The following is an 18,679-nucleotide window of genomic DNA, read 5'->3' on the forward strand; positions in this document are numbered from 1 at the left end:
TATTTATATAATATATAACAGAGAGTGTAACTAATATCGCACCATCTTCAAAACAAGATTTCAGCTCAATGCTAGATATATTGCAAAAAAAAAAACAAAAAAATAAAAAAAAACCAGATCATATAAAAAACTTTTAGCAAATATTTTTTTGCTAATTAATAAATGTTTACATATATTAAAAAATTATACTAATACATATTTTAAAATAAATAAAAGCATTTTATTTTTTCAGAAAAAAGGGCTGCGAAAACCAATAAAACTGACATTATTTTTTTATAAAAAACTTTTTATTGACTATTTAAAAAAAATTACCTATTAAATCCTCAGTCTTATAATTAATAACATCACTATATTTTTTTTGTTTTTCTGTACATTATTTTTTATATATAACTATCGATGTATGTAATAGAAAGTCTTTAACATTAATTTTTTCTTAATTGCTCGTATATATATTATCAGAAATCGTAACATTGTTTCGATATTAATTATTACAAAATAGAGGCATTTATTATTTTATTTGAATATAAATTTATATATTGTTATAGTGTTAAATTAGTTAATATAAAGGTTTTGAATAAAAATTAAAATATCTTGAAGAAGAAGTTATCAAGCTGACCGGACCTGTCGATACACACCAAAGCGGTTCATTCTTGCAATAGTCCTTTACTTAAACATAATTATGGTAAAGTGGTTATTAAAAATATCATAATTTCTAAAAGGATATATACTTATAAGAAATAATTTTAATTGGTTGTTAGTTAGGTACATAGGTTAAGTTAGAGTACTGGGGCCGCCCGAAGACGTACTTTGATCGTGATACCCTTAAGAATTTGACACCTATCACTATAACCATTTTGATAAGAGCTAGGGAAATAGAATTGAGCTCTCTTAGCGAATTAAAAAAGTGTGACTCTAAGTAAGAAAGTCTATGTCTTGCGACAGCAAGGCACTATAACAGAAGATGTATTGGTGATTCCTCTCTTCCCATCCTCCATGCAATGTCTACAGTACTACTATATAAAAAATTAAAAAAAAAAATTTCACACGTTGAGGGCTAGTTTATAACAATATTGTTATTTTAATATCTGTTATTTTAAGAAGAAAATATTATTATTAAAATTCAATATATTTTAAAATATTATATTATTTTTTTGTGACCTAAAATATTATATAAAAATTTTTTTGAGCGGATTTATTGGTCAATTTAAAAACAAAATAAAAACTATAATTTATTATTTATATTTGAAGAAGTTATATTTTATTATAATATTATTTTATTATTTCGACTATCTTTCGACTTCAGGGAAACTTTCAGGGAAAATTGTAGAAAACTCTAGGAAAGAGTTTCTCTGATGAAGATATCGAAGATAGTCAAAATATAGGAATAATATTTTATTAAAATATAACTTGTTGAAATATAAATAATAAATTATAGTTTTTATTTTGTTTTTAAATTGACCAATTAGCCCGCTCAAACAATTTATTATTTAATATATTTTATATATATTATTTTATTGCTACTTTTTTTTATAATTATTTTGTTATTAAACGGAGTAATTGGTCAAAAGTTAAAATAATAAATTTTTTTTTATTAAAAGATTTTATTTAAATCGATATTTCAACTATATTCTATAGTCATCATCAGCTTACTATCAGGTGATTGGTTTATATAAAATCTTTAATAAAAACGAAAAGAATTTAAAAAGTTTATTATTTAACTATTGAAAATTGGCCCGTTGAAATACAAAATTATTAATAAAAGTAATTCAACATTATTTTATTGGTATCTTATTATAAAAATGTCTAAATATTATAGTATTTTAAAATAATATTTAAAGACCATTTTCAAGTTTTCCTGCTCACTCATGACTTTATTCCTTTTTCTACAAATCTATTTCATTCAATCAATATTTTTAATAAAGTATTAATTTAATAAATATTAATATTAAACACAAATTATTTGAAAAATTATAAATATTATTAAATATTTATTTTTAATTTAATATTATGTTATTAAAATTTATAAATTGATATTTATGTTAGTTCACTTATAACATAATACATACTTCAGAGCCGATTTATAACTATGTAAAGTCGTGTACATTTAAACTTTAAGAGTCACTTAGTGCCCAAAATCGAACACTTAGTGATTATTTAACTAAATTGTTATTATAAAATTATATGCAATATAAACTTTTATAAGTTAACTATTTAATAAAAAATTCTTACTGAATTCCTACTGACCCCTGTTTAATTATGACTAGCTTAGGAAGAATAGAAGGGCTTTTGTGGTTTGAGGATTTAATATTGTTGCACAGCACAAAACTGCAAGAGTAGGAGATAATATATAGCCATATATTATATAATATATAATATATAGTTACAATAAGAATAAAAAATAATTCAATATGAGATTAGTTTTGACATTTGTCGGAGTAGTCAGATTTTAAACAAGAGATTTAGTTTTTTTTTGTAAAATCATACGATTTAGTTGTTTTATATTTGTTTAATTTTCTGATCTCTGATCTCACCATAGGAACTTAAAGATCTTTAGGGGTATCAAAATCTCGCGGGCGAACTCAGTAAGATATGTACTAACGGTGCGAAGTGTTACCATATTACTTAATTACAGAACTTATTATTCCTGCTCGTGAATACCACCTTTGTATATATTCCATTTTTAATGACTGTACGTCTACAGTGCTTTAATGATTCAAATACAAATTATTTTATATTATATATATATAAAAAAAACAGTATGCACTCAACTTAATGGTAATTCAATTTTGAGAATTCAGTGTAGTTTAACAGCTTCTAATCACGTTTTATGATTTAGATACTGGAAAAGGATTTAATGATATTTTTAGGATAGAAATACCGCTATTTAGAGTGAAAATGCCATGGTAATACTTTTTTATTAACTTTAATATTCGATTTGAAAGCCATTATTATAGCAGAACTGGATAAAATTCAACTTGCAATAAAACATTTGCAATATTTTTGTGGTGACACAAAATTGCTATGTCGACGGCAAAACTAGAGGAGACAAAACAATTAGTTGCACATATATTTAAAAAATTGTAATTCTTCATAAGGCGGTGATTACCACTGGGTAGTCCCGTACATGCCAATCTTATATTGTTATTGCCATAAGTAGTACTTATTATTCATGAATAGAATAGATTGTATTTAATAAAATGAAGTTTAAAAAAAAAAAAAAAAAAAAATATATTTGATGTAAACTAGTGGACCAAGGATACTGCTTTGTAAAACACCTGCACTTATAGTTACACTGATGATCTTAACTGATCTATATCTCACACTATAACCTCGAAACCTAATAAAATTTCAACATTAAGCGTACATTAGAAGGTAATAATAGAAGGTGTGTGATATAATAAATAAAGTTCACCATGTCATGCTCTAAGAAAAACACGCAAAAATCTACTCTGCAGTTAAAGATAGACTATCTGAACTTTATCAGACCAAAACAAGGCTGAAAACCCAAACCCAGAAAATACAGTAGGGTGATTATCATTGAATTAAAATCGAAAATTTCTTTTTAATTGGTCCACAACATAGGTTGCTTAGGTTCTTATCATTGCTGGCATTTATGGGAAAATTATTATACTATGAAAAAACTATGTAATTAATCCTCTTTAATCATTTAATTTTCTTAGAAAAAAGTATTAGTTCTTTTATTTAAACTCCTTTTTTAGTTAGATGGATGGAAGATAAAAAGTTTGGCTCCTATTTAGAGCAAAACATTTCAGTCACAAGTTCTTTCGTGTTTCAACAAATTCTTTTTATCTTTTGTTTACTTATCGAAATACAGGGGTTCAAAACTGTGTACAATATAATAAACGTTTAGTCCATAAATCATAAATATATCAAAAACGGTTGATTCAAACTGTCTTCTAAAATCCAATGTAAATTGGGCATTTCCCACTTATTGCGGAAAATAAATCGTTAATCCAAAAAACTGAAAATCACATGGATAAGCTGTCGCTATCCTAATAATCTTTCCTGATATACAGAGCATCTACAAAGAGAAATCTTCACAAAAAAGTTGATACTCTGTATTTCAGTTAATATTGAAGATGCTACTAACCTCCAATACGATATTTTTCATTTTTGGGACAAGGAAACTATTTCACGAAACAAGTCGATATGCTATGTTTATGCGGCGTTTATAAGCCCGTTTGTAATATATTGAAAGTTTTTTCTCAAAAAAAACTCTTTTTCATAAATTTTTTTTGAAACTTTATATCTTAGTAAATATTGAAGATGCAACTAAACTTTTATGCGATTTTTCATATTTTGGACCGAGGTATTGCTTCTCAGGATAACTCAGAAATACCGTGTTATAAGTTAGGTTTAAATGAACTTTTTTGATTTATGGACAATTTTTTAACTGAAAGTTTTTTATGGGTTCAAGCTCACAAAAAATATTCCTTGCCATTTAGCATTAGATATAATGCTAATATATGATTTTTTTCTTCAAATCATATAAACATTCTGGATTTGTAGTAATTAATTTATTTTTAACTGTTCAAGTTTATACATATGATAATTAATAGAACAGATTTCGTTCCTTTATTTAGAATATAATCACAGAACAATTATATACCAGTCATATAAGTTGTCTGTGCTATAGCTTACCAATAAATATGATGAAAAATATTTAAGTATTTCTGTGTGAAAACCGAAAGTAGTTTTACAAATGTTTATTAATAGACTTTATTACTATTCACAGTAGATACACAATAAATGTACTATATTTACGTTATTTTACAAGTAAAAAGAAAAACATGTAATTGACACCGGCAGACAAATCCAATAGTTATGCGATTATTTTCATAGTAGCTATTTTCTCTAGTAGCTTACCTGTCAGTCAACCAGTATAGTAAACTTCAAATGAATAAATCATTTGCAGCCAACCCTTAACCCTTCTAACACTCCCAAACAATTGTAAGTGGGTTTTTGCGAATTGTACATATATTATAATTAACTAGGGTTAATTTGAATGAGTACGGCCTATACATAGAACGTACTTTGACCAACTATGACAGTGAGTTTCCTCAGAAAATATTTTCGCAGCTGTCATACTCGTACGCTGGAAAATTCTTATTATTCATTCACATTTTATTAGATTTTCGGCTTTGTTTTTGTTATTTCCATTCAAAATTTTGCATTGCAGAAGCCATAAAAGATACTAGTACGTTCAATTCTTTTTGTGTCATTATTCAACATGGATAGTATCGTTGGTATGGATGGTATGGATAGTATGGATAGTATGGATCGTTGTTCGTATTGTTAACGAATGTTAATGTTTTTAGTAAAAGTTTTTCTGGCACAGTTAAAGTACTTCCAAAGAATTCTTTTAATCCATAAAAAAAGAGTTAAAGTCAATTTGTGCCACTTTTAAGTAGTAAAACAATTAAGTAAATATTTAAACAATACATGAATCAGTAAAAATAAATATAAAAAAAAATTAAATTAAAAAATGTTTTAGATTTTCTTTTTTGTAGTGCAAAACTAGTTACAATAGAGAATTGGGTTATTCGGTAAAAATCGTTTGCGACAATTTGTTCAGAACTGCCACAAAAAATATCTTCACGACGCAGCTCGAAAATATTTTAATAAAATTAGTCACAGCAGCTGAAATGGATTTTGCAGAATATCGTCAAAGAGGTAAGTTACTGTCCTAAATTCTATTTCATCTCATATACATTTCTTCTCTAATATCATTTTTATGTTCATGTTGAATGCAATAAAACGTTTAGTCTGGAATTAAGTGAGTAAATAGACACTGTCCCATGCAATAAAATCACAGCGGTCAATCCTTGAATCACTGCCTGAGCAAGGAACAATTGGCATTAACAGGCATTCTCCTCCTCCGTGTAACCAGAGTAGTAAATTTCAGTTTACTCTATGCGAAGTGCTGAAGTAACATATACAAAATATTCTTGGCTCTAATCGGTCTAAGCTAATTTGCATATAAAAATTCATTTAATTTGATTTGCAAAAATCCTTTTGCCCTTTAATGGTATATAAATTTTAAAGGATTTCACTACAGCAATGAAAGGGAATTGATTTAAATTTTACAATTTATTTTAAAATGTGAAAGAAATATGTCAGAAATTTCAGAAATAGTTATGTTTTTGAATAATAACAAATCGCTAAACAAGCTAACAGTTCCGTGTATAAAAATAAATCAATATAATAGATTGATTTCTTATAAGAAATCTGAATACTTTTTTATTTATGCATATTTTAGTTGAGGTAATATATTCAAGTTTATAAGCCCATAGTCAAAAATTTACTTCCAACGCGGCACATCCAGAATTTTTCTTACACATTAGATTCGTTGGTAGATTGGAGTGGCGGCCTAAAAAGTTCACTTGTGCTCAAATAGTAGCCCATTGTGCTACCAAAGGAAACGCCAAAAAAGGTAACAACTCCTCCATTAGATAAAGGAAAAGCAACCTGACCGTGCTATGAATTTGGCTAAGCCCCTAATATTACACTGGGTACGTCAGCCCAATGTTGCTTGACTATGCTCAGGTATGTTTATTTAATTGCCAGTTTAACTGTAGCAAGTGGAATACCTTAACTTGAGAAGTAAATGTAGGGGAGAAGAGTGCCTGCCTTGACAATTTCATTTGTCCTACAGTTGCCCGAGATGTCCCTATGCACCGGAACCCATATGAGATGGACATCAACACGTTTAGCTTAGTTACTGAAGCAATTTGGAGCAATAATTGATGTGACTGAAGTGGCTGTCAATGATTTAAGACAGCTTGGCTATCCTAGAAAATTGAAATAGAACCATCAGGGACTTACAGATTACAGATTAAAAACTAATAAATTTTGATAAATAATTTACTAAATTGTTTTTTAGAAAGGATCCCAGAGGTATACAATAATAAGTCGGTTTTGATAAGTATATCTGGAGTAATTTTTTAAATAGAGATTCACTTTTAGTGTATTCTTCATTTCCAATTGATAAATCTTAGACGATATGTTTATTACTTATGAATAATTTACTCGATATAACACTCTCGATATATATCGCCTGTTTCTTAACATGAACTATGATCCAGAGTATGTTACAATTTATACTTTATTGCCAAAAAATAAGTACCATCAATTTCTAGACGTCAGTATCTGCATCTATAGTTAATATACTTTCATATCCAATATGTATACACTCGGTTTTCACAGCCACATAAAACCCTCTACTGGTACTGGTACTGCAGAGGCCCATAGTGGGTGCCTTTGAATCGTTGGTAGAACCTAATCAAACTTAAATAGAGAATTTTTCATTCCTCAATATAATAAAATAAAAGAGAAAAAATAAAATATATATAAAAAGTATAGGTATAGTATGAATTTTGGTATGTTACGATATATTATATCATATAACATTAATACATTTTTATGCTCTTCCGTGTCCTTCATGAATTTACCGAGAAGAATGAATTGTAGTTACAGAAATATGCGTATCAACAGTTCTGCTAATTATTTTTTCTATGACATCATCATTTAAAACTGGATAGGTTGTTAAAATTTTGGATGTAACATAACTTTTAATACTATTGAATAAAGCTAAAAGGTCAGATACAATTATAAGGTTACACTGTAATATGTGTTATAAATTTGGAAGTAGTTTGAAATATCATTGGATATAGCTGAGAGCTCAAATATAAGTATAGGGTTGAAAACAACTTTGATTTAGATTTCGTTCAGATTTTCGTTTTAATAAATTGTTTGGAACTTTCCATCAAATATAAAATATAACCCCATTCATTTGCTTTCCACAAGACATCTCACAGCTCTGGATTATTTTGCGATAATATTCGATGAGTTGATAGTACATAAATAGCCATAATCAATTCGGCCCATAATCGAACGAATAATCGTATTCAATCATTCAAGAGTTTAAATATTGCACATACGATCCTTTGAATCATCAAAAAAAATCCATGTAGCATTAGGGTGCCATTAATTTTCGAAAGTCGGAAAATTGCCCGAGGCACCCCCCAGATCGGTTCATTTTACTAAAAAAATAATCTGTGTGAAATCTTAGTTCAATTGGATAAGTGGAAATGGTGCCCAAGAGCCTCAAAAATTGGAACATAACGATTTTTCCATAAAATTCATCTTTGATTGCTTATATCTCCGACATATTGAATTTTACATAAAAACTGTCTTCCTAAAAGTTATAGATCTATTAAAAATAAACAATTCACTCATACAAAGTTTTTTTATATTTCTAACAGTTATTGAATAAAATAGAAAATAAGTTGAAGTCACCCGATTGCTAGCTTTGAAAGTACTATGAATGTAATTGTCGGCTTCAGCTTTACAAAAAGTTTAATATTTCTAAAAAATTTAAAATAAATTCAATATTTCCAAAATTTAATCTTTCTTATAATAAAAAAGTACTTATTCTAGGTTTGTCCGACATAATTTTAAAAATGTTTTTAGTATTTTTGTATACAAACTGTTCAATTGCCTTTTCGACGATTTCAGTTATTTTTGCGCGATCTTGATGACTTCCTTGTCATCACTATCTATATTCAAATTTGAAACCATCTTTTTCTTTGTCTCAGGTGATATATTTAAATCTAAAAAAGCAAAATGAACAAGCTTTGAGCTTAAATACCAAATACAATTTTTTGATATTGACTGAGAATAGAAAGAAGATTAAAATCTTGAAAATGAGCTTTGACTGATGACAAAGCATTAAACCATACTTCAACATACACTTTTGTAATAAATATACATATATCGCAAAGAGCATTTTCTTCTTCTGTAGATAATTTAAACTCTTTCCTAAATAAAAATATTTTTAATACATGCATGACTTTCACCATCCATCTTGCATGATGTATAGCTCCAGGAGGTCGAAACTTTATTGTACAGTTCGGGTTTTCTCCTAAAAACATGAATGCAAGTTCCAGAAGTTCCCTATAATCATCTCTTGGTTGGTTATTCTTACGAATCTTATAAAGGAAACTAGTAATTCGTAACATCCATATTTAACGATTTTCTTACTTTTTATTTTCTAAGCCGACTGTAAAGTTATCAACGTTTATTTTCGGCCAAAACTTCTGAAATCGTTGAAATAGTTCAACATTTGAGCTTTCAGACTTGTACACTTTTTAATGTAATCACTTTGAATTCAAATTCACATTGCATTCCAATGAATAATACAGAAACTCACTTATGTATATAACTATACAAGTATTGGACTTATTTTTTAGCAAATTTAGTAGACAATTCATTCATTGAACTTACCTAAATTTAATAGAGGGATTTCAGCTTGTATTTGCTTTTATTCAATAACTATTAGAAATACAGAAAAACTTTGTATGAGTGAATTGTTTATTTTTATTTTTAGATCTATAACTTATTGTTTATTTTTAGATCTATAACTTTTAGGAAGACAGTTTTTATGTAAAATTAAATATGTCGGAGATATAAGAAATCAAAGATGAATTTTATGGAAAAAATCGTTATTTTCCAATCTTTGAGGCTCTTGGGGCACCATTTCCACTTATCCAATTGAACTAAGATTTCACACAGATTATTTTTTTAGTAAAATGAACCAATCTGGGGGGTGCCGTCAATCGATTTTACAAAAAAAAAATTGCCCATATACCTTAATGGCACCCTAATGTAGCATACATCGAATCGAATGATATTTATGGTCAATTTACACCGACACCACCAATACTATAAAAGAAAGCATATTGTAGAACAACTTTGTTGAAATCCTTTATCTCCCAATTTCATTTCTGTAATGTTAAACTAAAAACATTACTAATGTGGGTCCAGCGATAATGGCTATCGAAATTGATATTTTTGGCATTTTAAAAAAAGTACGGACTGTCATATCCCAGTACGCTAAATACAGATTCTTTTTATGGATGTTAATGTCACTAGTAGATCAGTTATCAGTTACTTGTTACTCTAACTCTAACGCGTAGACCTAGGGTAAAGTAAACTCGACGAAACCTCGACGCCACCACAGTTTCGAACAAGAGTCAAAAATCGAAGAGAACTGACATTTTTGCTAGATCAGAAACCGAAACCAAACCAATATAAATTGCTTATTATCTCCACCAGAATAAAAATTGAAAATATTTTAAGTAACCCTTTCCGGCACGGACAACCTTTTCAGAGCTAATACTTATAAAAGATAAAATTAAATTAATTTACTTAAACCGAGTGTTATACGCTTATACATGCCGCATTTTATTATTAGTTTGATAATAAAATGGTTTAGAATTCCCCCTACAAAAGAGGATGTATATGGGCTATTCTTCTACCAACGGAAAGAATTCTGACCAATGTTGACTTTGTCATCTTATTCGCAGAAAATCTGCTCTCTAACAGCAATATATGAGTAATATCAGATATGTACATATTTTTCATACTTGAGAAATAAGGGATAAGGGGCTTCACTCTCCTGAAAAGCGACTGCGTCTCTTGGAAAAAAATTTAAAACATTTAAAAATTTTTTCCTGAAATTCTGGTATTTTTGGATGTCCAAATTGTTAATTGGAGTAGCTTATAAAAAAATGTCAACCTTATCGGAGATGATGAGATTATTAGGCGTCCCTTTGTAAAAGAATGGTCCATATGTAATTAAGAAAAAGAAATAGTTTTATATAATTATTGATTTACAAGAGAAGATAAAAAAAAATTTATTTATCTTCGTACACTATAGGTAAAGAAATGGTTGATTACATTGCTGACTATTTGGAGAACATTCGAGATCGTCGTGTTTTCCCCGACGTTAAGCCAGGATATATGAGAAGTATGCTACCGGAATCGGCGCCAATCGAAGGTGAAAATTGGGAAACAATATTTGGTGATGTGGAACGAGTTGTAATGCCCGGTATAACACATTGGCAAAGTCCACATATGCATGCATATTTTCCAGCCTTAAATTCATTTCCCTCTCTACTCGGCGATATGTTAGCCGATGCAATTAACTGTTTGGGTTTTACATGGGCCAGTTCGCCAGCTTGTACAGAACTCGAAATAATTGTTATGAATTGGTTGGGAAAGATGATTGGCTTACCAGATGATTTCCTACATTTACATAATAATAGCAAAGGTGGAGGCGTTATTCAAACAACAGCAAGTGAGTCGACATTGGTTTGCTTACTGGCAGGCAGAACGCGGGCTATACAGCGTTACCATGAGAAAAATCCTGGCTATCAGGATGCAGAAATCAATGCACAACTTGTTGCCTATTGCTCAGATCAAGCGCATTCCAGTGTTGAGAAAGCTGCTTTGATTGGTGAGGCTTTGAAAAAATTTTTATTTTTTCATAATGTATCTATATCCAATTATTGCTAAAATATATTTTTAATTATATTTTTGTTTGAATTTATTTCTATTTTCAACATTTTACAGGTCTTGTGCGTATGCGTTTTGTTGAAGCTGACGAAAATCTTGCGATGCGTGGTCAACATTTACGCGAAGCTGTAGCGGATGACATTAAACAGGGCTTAGTGCCCTTCTGGGTAAACCCTAATATAAAAACTAATTATTAAGATATTAAAATTGAGTAAATAATATCTCGCCGACAGCTGTGCTCTGTATTAAAATACTTTATTTTCTTGTTGAGGTTTTGTTTCACAAATTTCACCAAAACGTCAGACATCAAGAAAACTCCCATAGGGACCAATTTATAAAAGTCAAAATCTTTGGTAAGGCTTAGCAACTTGACAGTACCGTTTCATGATGATAGGCAAGTGTGGGGGTGTGGGAGCAAGTCAATTAGCTTAAATACTTTTCTTATTTCATTGAGTAGTATAGTATAACAAATTGTTAGAAAGTGTGTCATTTATGGTAGGAAAAATTAAATTCCTTACGCTGAAATTATTTTTCAAGTTTGTTTCAATTTAGTTTAAAAAGATACATTTGAGTAAATAAATATTTGAGTAACGCATAAAACTATTGATTTGAATATTATCTCTTATCTCTAACATTATTATGAGATAATCTGATTAAACCACACTCTTTTCTTTTTAAATAGATATTATTACATATCAAATTAAACTCTATTTTTTTATTACTTTATTAGAATATTTATTAGAATATATATATTTTATTCTAATTTATAATTTTCATTAGTATTCTAACAAATTTTATTCTATTTAAATATTTTTTTTAAAAGCTCTCAGATTAAAGAGACACTATTTTCCAGTAGACGTTAATGAACCCCGTCATCGTTGACAAACAACTAAATCTGATGATTCTTGACATTCTAATTTCAAGCAGAGGTTTTACTGTTTTAAAAAATTCAAGAAAAATCGGTATATATAATAAACAGAAAGTATCAGATCTGGAGAATATAGTTGGTGTTGCAACTTATCCCATTCAAACTGTAAAAATTTTTGGCGAGTTGTCAAACTCGTGAATTAAGAGTTATAGGGGACTTCCTTCCTTATATCAGACTTCCTTGTTTTTATACGTATATATTTATTTACTCGGATTATATCTTCTCTTACAATGAGACTATTGCCTTGTTTTCACTATGTCATTTTAAATGACAATTATAATTGACTGAGGTGTCAAATGCGTTTTCATTACATGACACGAATACGAATATGACATTAAATGACTATCCGTTTTCATTATACTGATAATATTTGACATTGAAAATGACATAGTGAAAACGAGACATAATATAAAATAAAAACGGGAAATCTTATATTAGGAACCTTACTTAAATCAATGGGTAAATTTCATTGAAATGAATGTTAGGTGGTTTATAAAAAACAATTAAGCTTCATCAGATCACGAATAAAAAGTAGAGTTTTTACCTTCTTTCAGTAGATGAATTTTAATTAATGGCTGGACGGTCAGTTTTTTTTGGACGGTCAGTTTTTAAAGTAGTAGATAAAAGTGCGAGACTCCTAGCTTAGGGGTAAATATATTTTACAGCCTTTCATTGTATTTTATTCTTATATTATTAAATTAAGCTTTTACTAATGGAATTTGTAGATCTCGGTGGATGTTTTTATTCCTAATATACCATGGGGCACGACTGATGGTTCTTAGTATTTTTGACTGAGCTCTTCGGATAATTTCTATATTTAAAGCACTAGCATTACCAAACAGCTGAATACCATAAGTCCATATTGATTTTATGATATTGATTTATAAAAGCACAATATACTTAAGGCACAGGGAGGATTTGTTATTATTGAGCCAATGCAACTTAGAGGCTTGGAGCTTCATTTGTAGTTTTGGCTTTAGCATGTTTGCGCCAAGTTAGTCGCCGGTCTAGGTGAAGAGCTACATACGTTATATTATCTGCTTTTGGTATGGGTATGTTATTTAGAGGTTTTTTTCGAACAGTAGTGAACTACAACAACAAAAATTTTATTTTTTATATTATTTTAATTAATTGAATTTTTGGCTGACCATACAGCTACTTCGAGTAATGTTATTTAGTAAAATTGTTGAAGATATTCTCCGATTTAAGGTAAAAATGACGTGTTTGCATTTTAGTTAATTAATTTTAATTACTTCAGACTTAATCGTTGTATTATCTGATAGAAGATTAAAACAACGATTCTATGAAATCCCACCAAACAGACATTTTTTTATGAATGTCAGCTCTATGGTCCATTGTTTTTAATATTATTGCAGTCAATCTATTTATTATTTAAAGTGATAATTATCATTTTCAAAAGAAGATCAGCGGCACATATTTCTTTGCGTAAGAGAAACCCATTCGTCTAGGTTTGAGATTCAAATGATCACGGGGACATGTCAGTTGCTCTATGGAAAATGATTTCCATAAGGAAATCAACAAAGAAGGAACAGCTTCTCATGCCTTAAATTGCAGAATATCGTCTTCTTTACTTAAAAGAGAGATTATAGAACAATGCAGACATTCCAATAGCTTTAAGAAGTCTGTCATTGTTTTAAGCAGTCATCAATAATGGCGACTAATGGATGTTTACCTGGTTTTTGAAACGCGGACACCGATGAACAGCAAAAAATCTTGAATATCGGTATGAAACCGTGTATAATCAAATATTTGGGTGAGAGAGAGTGAACATCTTATAAATTTCACCGTCTTATAAATTTCAGCCAATCAAGAATGACTATTAAAAAACGATTCACTCATAATTTCTATGGTCACCAGATGCAAATCTGATCAACTTCTTAGTAATACCAGTGTTGTTATGCTCAACAAAGCCCTTCTTCATGAATGGATGAAGTATACATATATATATTTAGGATTATATTCATTTAGTGTGTGTCTTATTTCTTGATCAAGATGAACATATCAAAAATTCGAAATAAATTCGAAAAATGTAAATTTTTTTGAACATTATTATCTGTTGGTACAGGAGAATTCAATATCAGTTCAATTTGGCTATCCTGTACCTCTATGTAGTAGGCTTTTTTACCTCCAAGTCCTACCTTAATAATCAAATTTCTTTCATAATATTACTTAGTGGAACCAATATAATTGACTGAATAAAATATATATTAGAAATATGTTTTTGGGGTTCTCTATGTCAAGCTCTTTTTTCTTATTTTTATAAATATAATATTTTTTATTATAAATTTGATATTATTATATATAACTTAATTCCAAATACTAAGACGTCTATTTGAAAACACAATAGGTCTGCGCTACACTTGGTACTACCGGTTCCTGCTCTTTTGATAATCTAGATGAGGTAAGTAAAAATACTTTCCCCGCTGTTTACCTATACATTAAACCATATTTTTTTAGATTGGAGTCGTATGTCGCGAATATAATATGTGGCTACATGTCGATGCTGCCTATGCTGGAAGTGCTTTTATCTGTCCAGAATTTCGTACTTGGCTTAAAGGTATAGAGTATGTGGACTCAATAGCATTTAATCCTTCAAAGTGGTTAATGATACATTTTGACGCAACTGCATTATGGTAATTAATTATTAAAAATAATGGAATATGATTACTAAACTCAATTTGATTATAGGATAAAGGACAGCACGGCAGTTCATCGCACATTTAATGTAGAACCTTTGTACTTACAACATGAAAATTCCGGTGTGTCTGTTGATTATATGCATTGGCAAATTCCATTGAGTCGTCGATTTAGAGCACTTAAAATTTGGTTCGTTCTACGTTCGTTTGGCATTAAAGGCTTACAACGTCACATACGTGAAGGTGTCCGCTTAGCGCAGAAATTTGAGGCATTGGTCTTAGCAGACCACCGTTTCGAGATACCAGCCAAAAGATATTTGGGTAGGTTCTAGATTTTTCTGCAGTACCTATAAATGTAGTAGAAAAATATAAATATAGAATACATAAATATAGAAATATAAAATATAGAAAAAATATTTGTGACTTTTAACCGTCAGTATCTTGACTCCTTTACGATATTCTTTGTAACTGTTCCTTCCAGCTTGTTTCCTTCCATTCTTAGATTTACCATTGTTTACATCTAATTTAACTTAAGAAAAGACAAATGAAAAGTATATTGAGATTATTGGGTTAAGACATCCTGAACATAAACAATGTTCATGCTCTCTCTCTTTCTATCTCTCTCCCTTTTTCTCTCTATATCTCTCTCTCTGTCCTATCCGATCCTTTAATATCCGTTAATCGAACTAATAGGTTCGAGTTGGAGTGGCCAATTTTATTTTAGGTACTCCAAACTTATTTTGGGTTCATTAGAGTGAATTGCTTATATATAATATTATATTTACTACTTAAATATATGTAGGTAAATATTTCTCTAAGGTAAATATTCTTTCAGATGTATATAAGGTAAGGTAAGGTAAATATTCTCTAAGGTAAATATTCTTTCAGATGTATATAATATTAATAAAAATATTTATTAATTTCAGGCTTAGTAGTTTTTCGTATTAAGGGAGACAATGAAATAACTGAGCGATTATTAAAACGTTTAAACCACCGTGGATTTCTGCACTGTATACCATCCTCACTAAAAGGTAAATATGTCATTCGATTCACAGTCACCTCGACGCACACAACTGTTGATGATATACTCAAGGATTGGAATGAAATAAGACGAGTGGCTTCCATTATATTAGATGAAATGAATATAACAATAATGAATAAGAATAAAGTATACTTAAAAGGTAAATGTAATTACAAATATTTAGTAAATATTTATTACTTTCCATTCCTTAAAGACACCAAAGACAAGAGTGAAGCATTTGGTTCAAGTCTTTTGCTTTCTAATTCTCCAATGTCTCCAAAAATAGTGAATGGTTCTTTTGCCGCGATATTTGACGCTGATGAGTTTCTAGCAAAAACCTATGCTGGCATCAGAATAGCTGTAAGTATTTAAATGTAAATAAATTTATATTTATTTATATATTTAATTATGAAATATTTTCTTTTCAATTATTAATCATTGTGTTGCTTAATATAGCATCAGGAATCGCCTTCAATGCGCAGGAGAGTTCGAGGAATTCTAATGTCTGGTAAGTTGATATATCATTTAAAATGTTATATAAAAATATGTATTTAAAAAATTTTTAATTTACATATATATTATTTACAAAACGGATCCCGAATTTATTCTACTACAGCACAATATCATAGTTCTGAACTGAATAATAATATATAATACCCAATTTCATATTCAGTTTTGGAGAGTAGATTATGCGTGAGCATAGTTAACGTGGTTTGTGGTTAAAGAGAGTATGCTCAACTATTAGATGTGCCTTCAATAATTAAAACACAATTCTACATCCAGTTACCATATCCCAAAGAATTGCTACTTAAGGGCACTAAGTGTCTTTATGGATATTAATTTGAAAAATTTGAAATATATATTTTAATAGGTTTTATAGTAGCGGTATATAAAACAATGATTATTGTGGTATATTTACTAGATGCCGTAAAATTCTGCTCTTTCTCACTCTATATTTATCCATGTTTTTATCTATTTGGAGATTGACGCACTAATTAAATTAATAACTTTTTGCAAAAATTGTTATTTTAATAACAATTTTTTCAAAATCTATAAAAACTGTATAGATGAGATTTACTTCTTTTAATCCAGGTTCTCTAGGTAGTGTATCGATTTTTTAAAAGTTTTTAAAAGTCAATTGATGCGAGTAGTCTACTACTTTCAGTTCAGGTTCTATAGCCCGAATATCTTTTTTAACAAGAACTTCTTTTAGACCAATATAAAATTTTTGCGAATACCTTTACTTCTTCAGGCCACATATTTAAAGCACATTTAAGTAGTACCGTCCATTTAATTGGTACTGTGCATGATATAAAAAAGTATCATGCTTGATATAAGGAAATAGTTTCGAATAATAGAATATTCTAATGATTTCAAAGGAAGCTACCATTACATTATGAAAAAAAATAATATAAATAAAATTATATTAATATACAATATAATATAATATATATTATTATACATTCCACAGGTAAGCAGTTCTCTTTAGATTCGCATATGGATGTAGTTGTACAAACAACTTTGGACTCAAACGTAACAGACAGTAAAGTTGACTCGTATGGTAAAACCATACCGAATCGTAGAAATATAGAAACACAACCCATAAGTGAAGTGTATGAAGAATCAGTGGAAGGTATGAAACAAAGGTAGTGTAATCGTCAATAAATGCCAGCATTAGCGCTAAGTTCCACATAAGCATGCTTTCTCATAAAATAGAGTACAGAAATATATCAAAGTCTACCTCTCTTTAATAAGCATATTCTTTATGTAGGTTATGAACGGTTCGAAGTACAAAATCCAACGACGAAAAATAAATGCTTTTCTTTGCAACTCACACCCTACTATTCCACAAGAGATATTATAACTTTGCCACCAATCTGTTTGTCGACACAAACGAAAACCCCTGAACATATACGACAGACAGCCTACATCACAATTCCAATCGATCAGCAAGAACAACAGCAAATGAACACATTTCACATATATCCCGCAAGACATACTGCTATTGCTAGTAATACCATTGCAGTAGACAGTATTAGAATTCCTGTTTCTCATACTCAAGTATTCAAATCATCTTTAAAAACTACATCGACTTTTAAAGAAACACCATCTACCGAATTTGGAACAAAGCTCCCAAAAAAAGTTTCAAAAGCGACTAAGAACAACAATTCACCAAGTAAACAAACAAGTACGGTATACCATGGGAAACGTTACTTAGATCCAGTAACAAGCTTGTTTGAGAATTGCTCTTTCACCAACACTGTCTTTCAAGTACCAACGCCTACCGATGAATATCAGTTTACAGATTATTGTAATATATTTTCAGACGCCGAAGAAGTACAAACACCAGGAAAAGTTGATTGGGATGGTGTTTTAAGAAATTTCGATAATCCTAAGCTCATATGCAATCATCCAATAAAACAAATCCGTTGTAGAAGGAATATATCAACAGGGCTCAGCTCATCCGACAGTAATGAAAGCTACACACGAAGAGCAACACACATATTAGCGACACATAAATCAGCGCGGAAGGAAATGAACTCAAATCAACTAAAAGGCAAATCTGCTATACTGAAACCTATTGCAGCCTCAACTTCACTTGAATCTTCAGAATCACCAACTCAGCCATTAAGTGATTCTGAAAATATGGCCTCAATAGCAACGTCACCTGAATCTCTCTGAGAGTTTCTTTAA

General features: G+C 29.6%; 1 protein-coding gene across 1 annotated transcript; it reads left to right on the forward strand.

The window, feature by feature from the left end:
* The first annotated feature begins 5,534 nt into the window (after positions 1–5,534).
* Positions 5,535–17,827, forward strand: LOC119680077 (histidine decarboxylase-like). The gene is made up of 10 exons (XM_038092713.1): positions 5,535–5,694; positions 10,742–11,320; positions 11,437–11,546; positions 14,676–14,729; positions 14,786–14,961; positions 15,017–15,285; positions 15,891–16,345; positions 16,442–16,493; positions 17,457–17,631; positions 17,757–17,827. The coding sequence occupies exons 1-10, from the start codon at positions 5,667–5,669 to the stop codon at positions 17,761–17,763; spliced, it is 1,905 nt and encodes a 634-aa protein (XP_037948641.1). The 5' UTR covers positions 5,535–5,666; the 3' UTR covers positions 17,764–17,827.
* The last annotated feature ends 852 nt before the right edge of the window (positions 17,828–18,679 follow it).

Source organism: Teleopsis dalmanni, chromosome 2 (genome assembly GCF_002237135.1).
Source record: "Teleopsis dalmanni isolate 2A chromosome 2, ASM223713v2, whole genome shotgun sequence".
In the NCBI taxonomy this organism is placed as follows: Eukaryota; Metazoa; Arthropoda; class Insecta; order Diptera; family Diopsidae; genus Teleopsis; species Teleopsis dalmanni.

Bases quoted from the DNA above. Each gene is read 5' to 3' on its own strand.
- LOC119680077 (XM_038092713.1), top strand. From the start codon at position 5,667: ATGGATTTTGCAGAATATCGTCAAAGAG. The intron at 11,321-11,436 runs GTGAGGCTTTGA...AACATTTTACAG, and splicing joins TGAGAAAGCTGCTTTGATTG to GTCTTGTGCGTATGCGTTTT. The intron at 14,962-15,016 runs GTAATTAATTAT...ATTTGATTATAG, and splicing joins TTTGACGCAACTGCATTATG to GATAAAGGACAGCACGGCAG.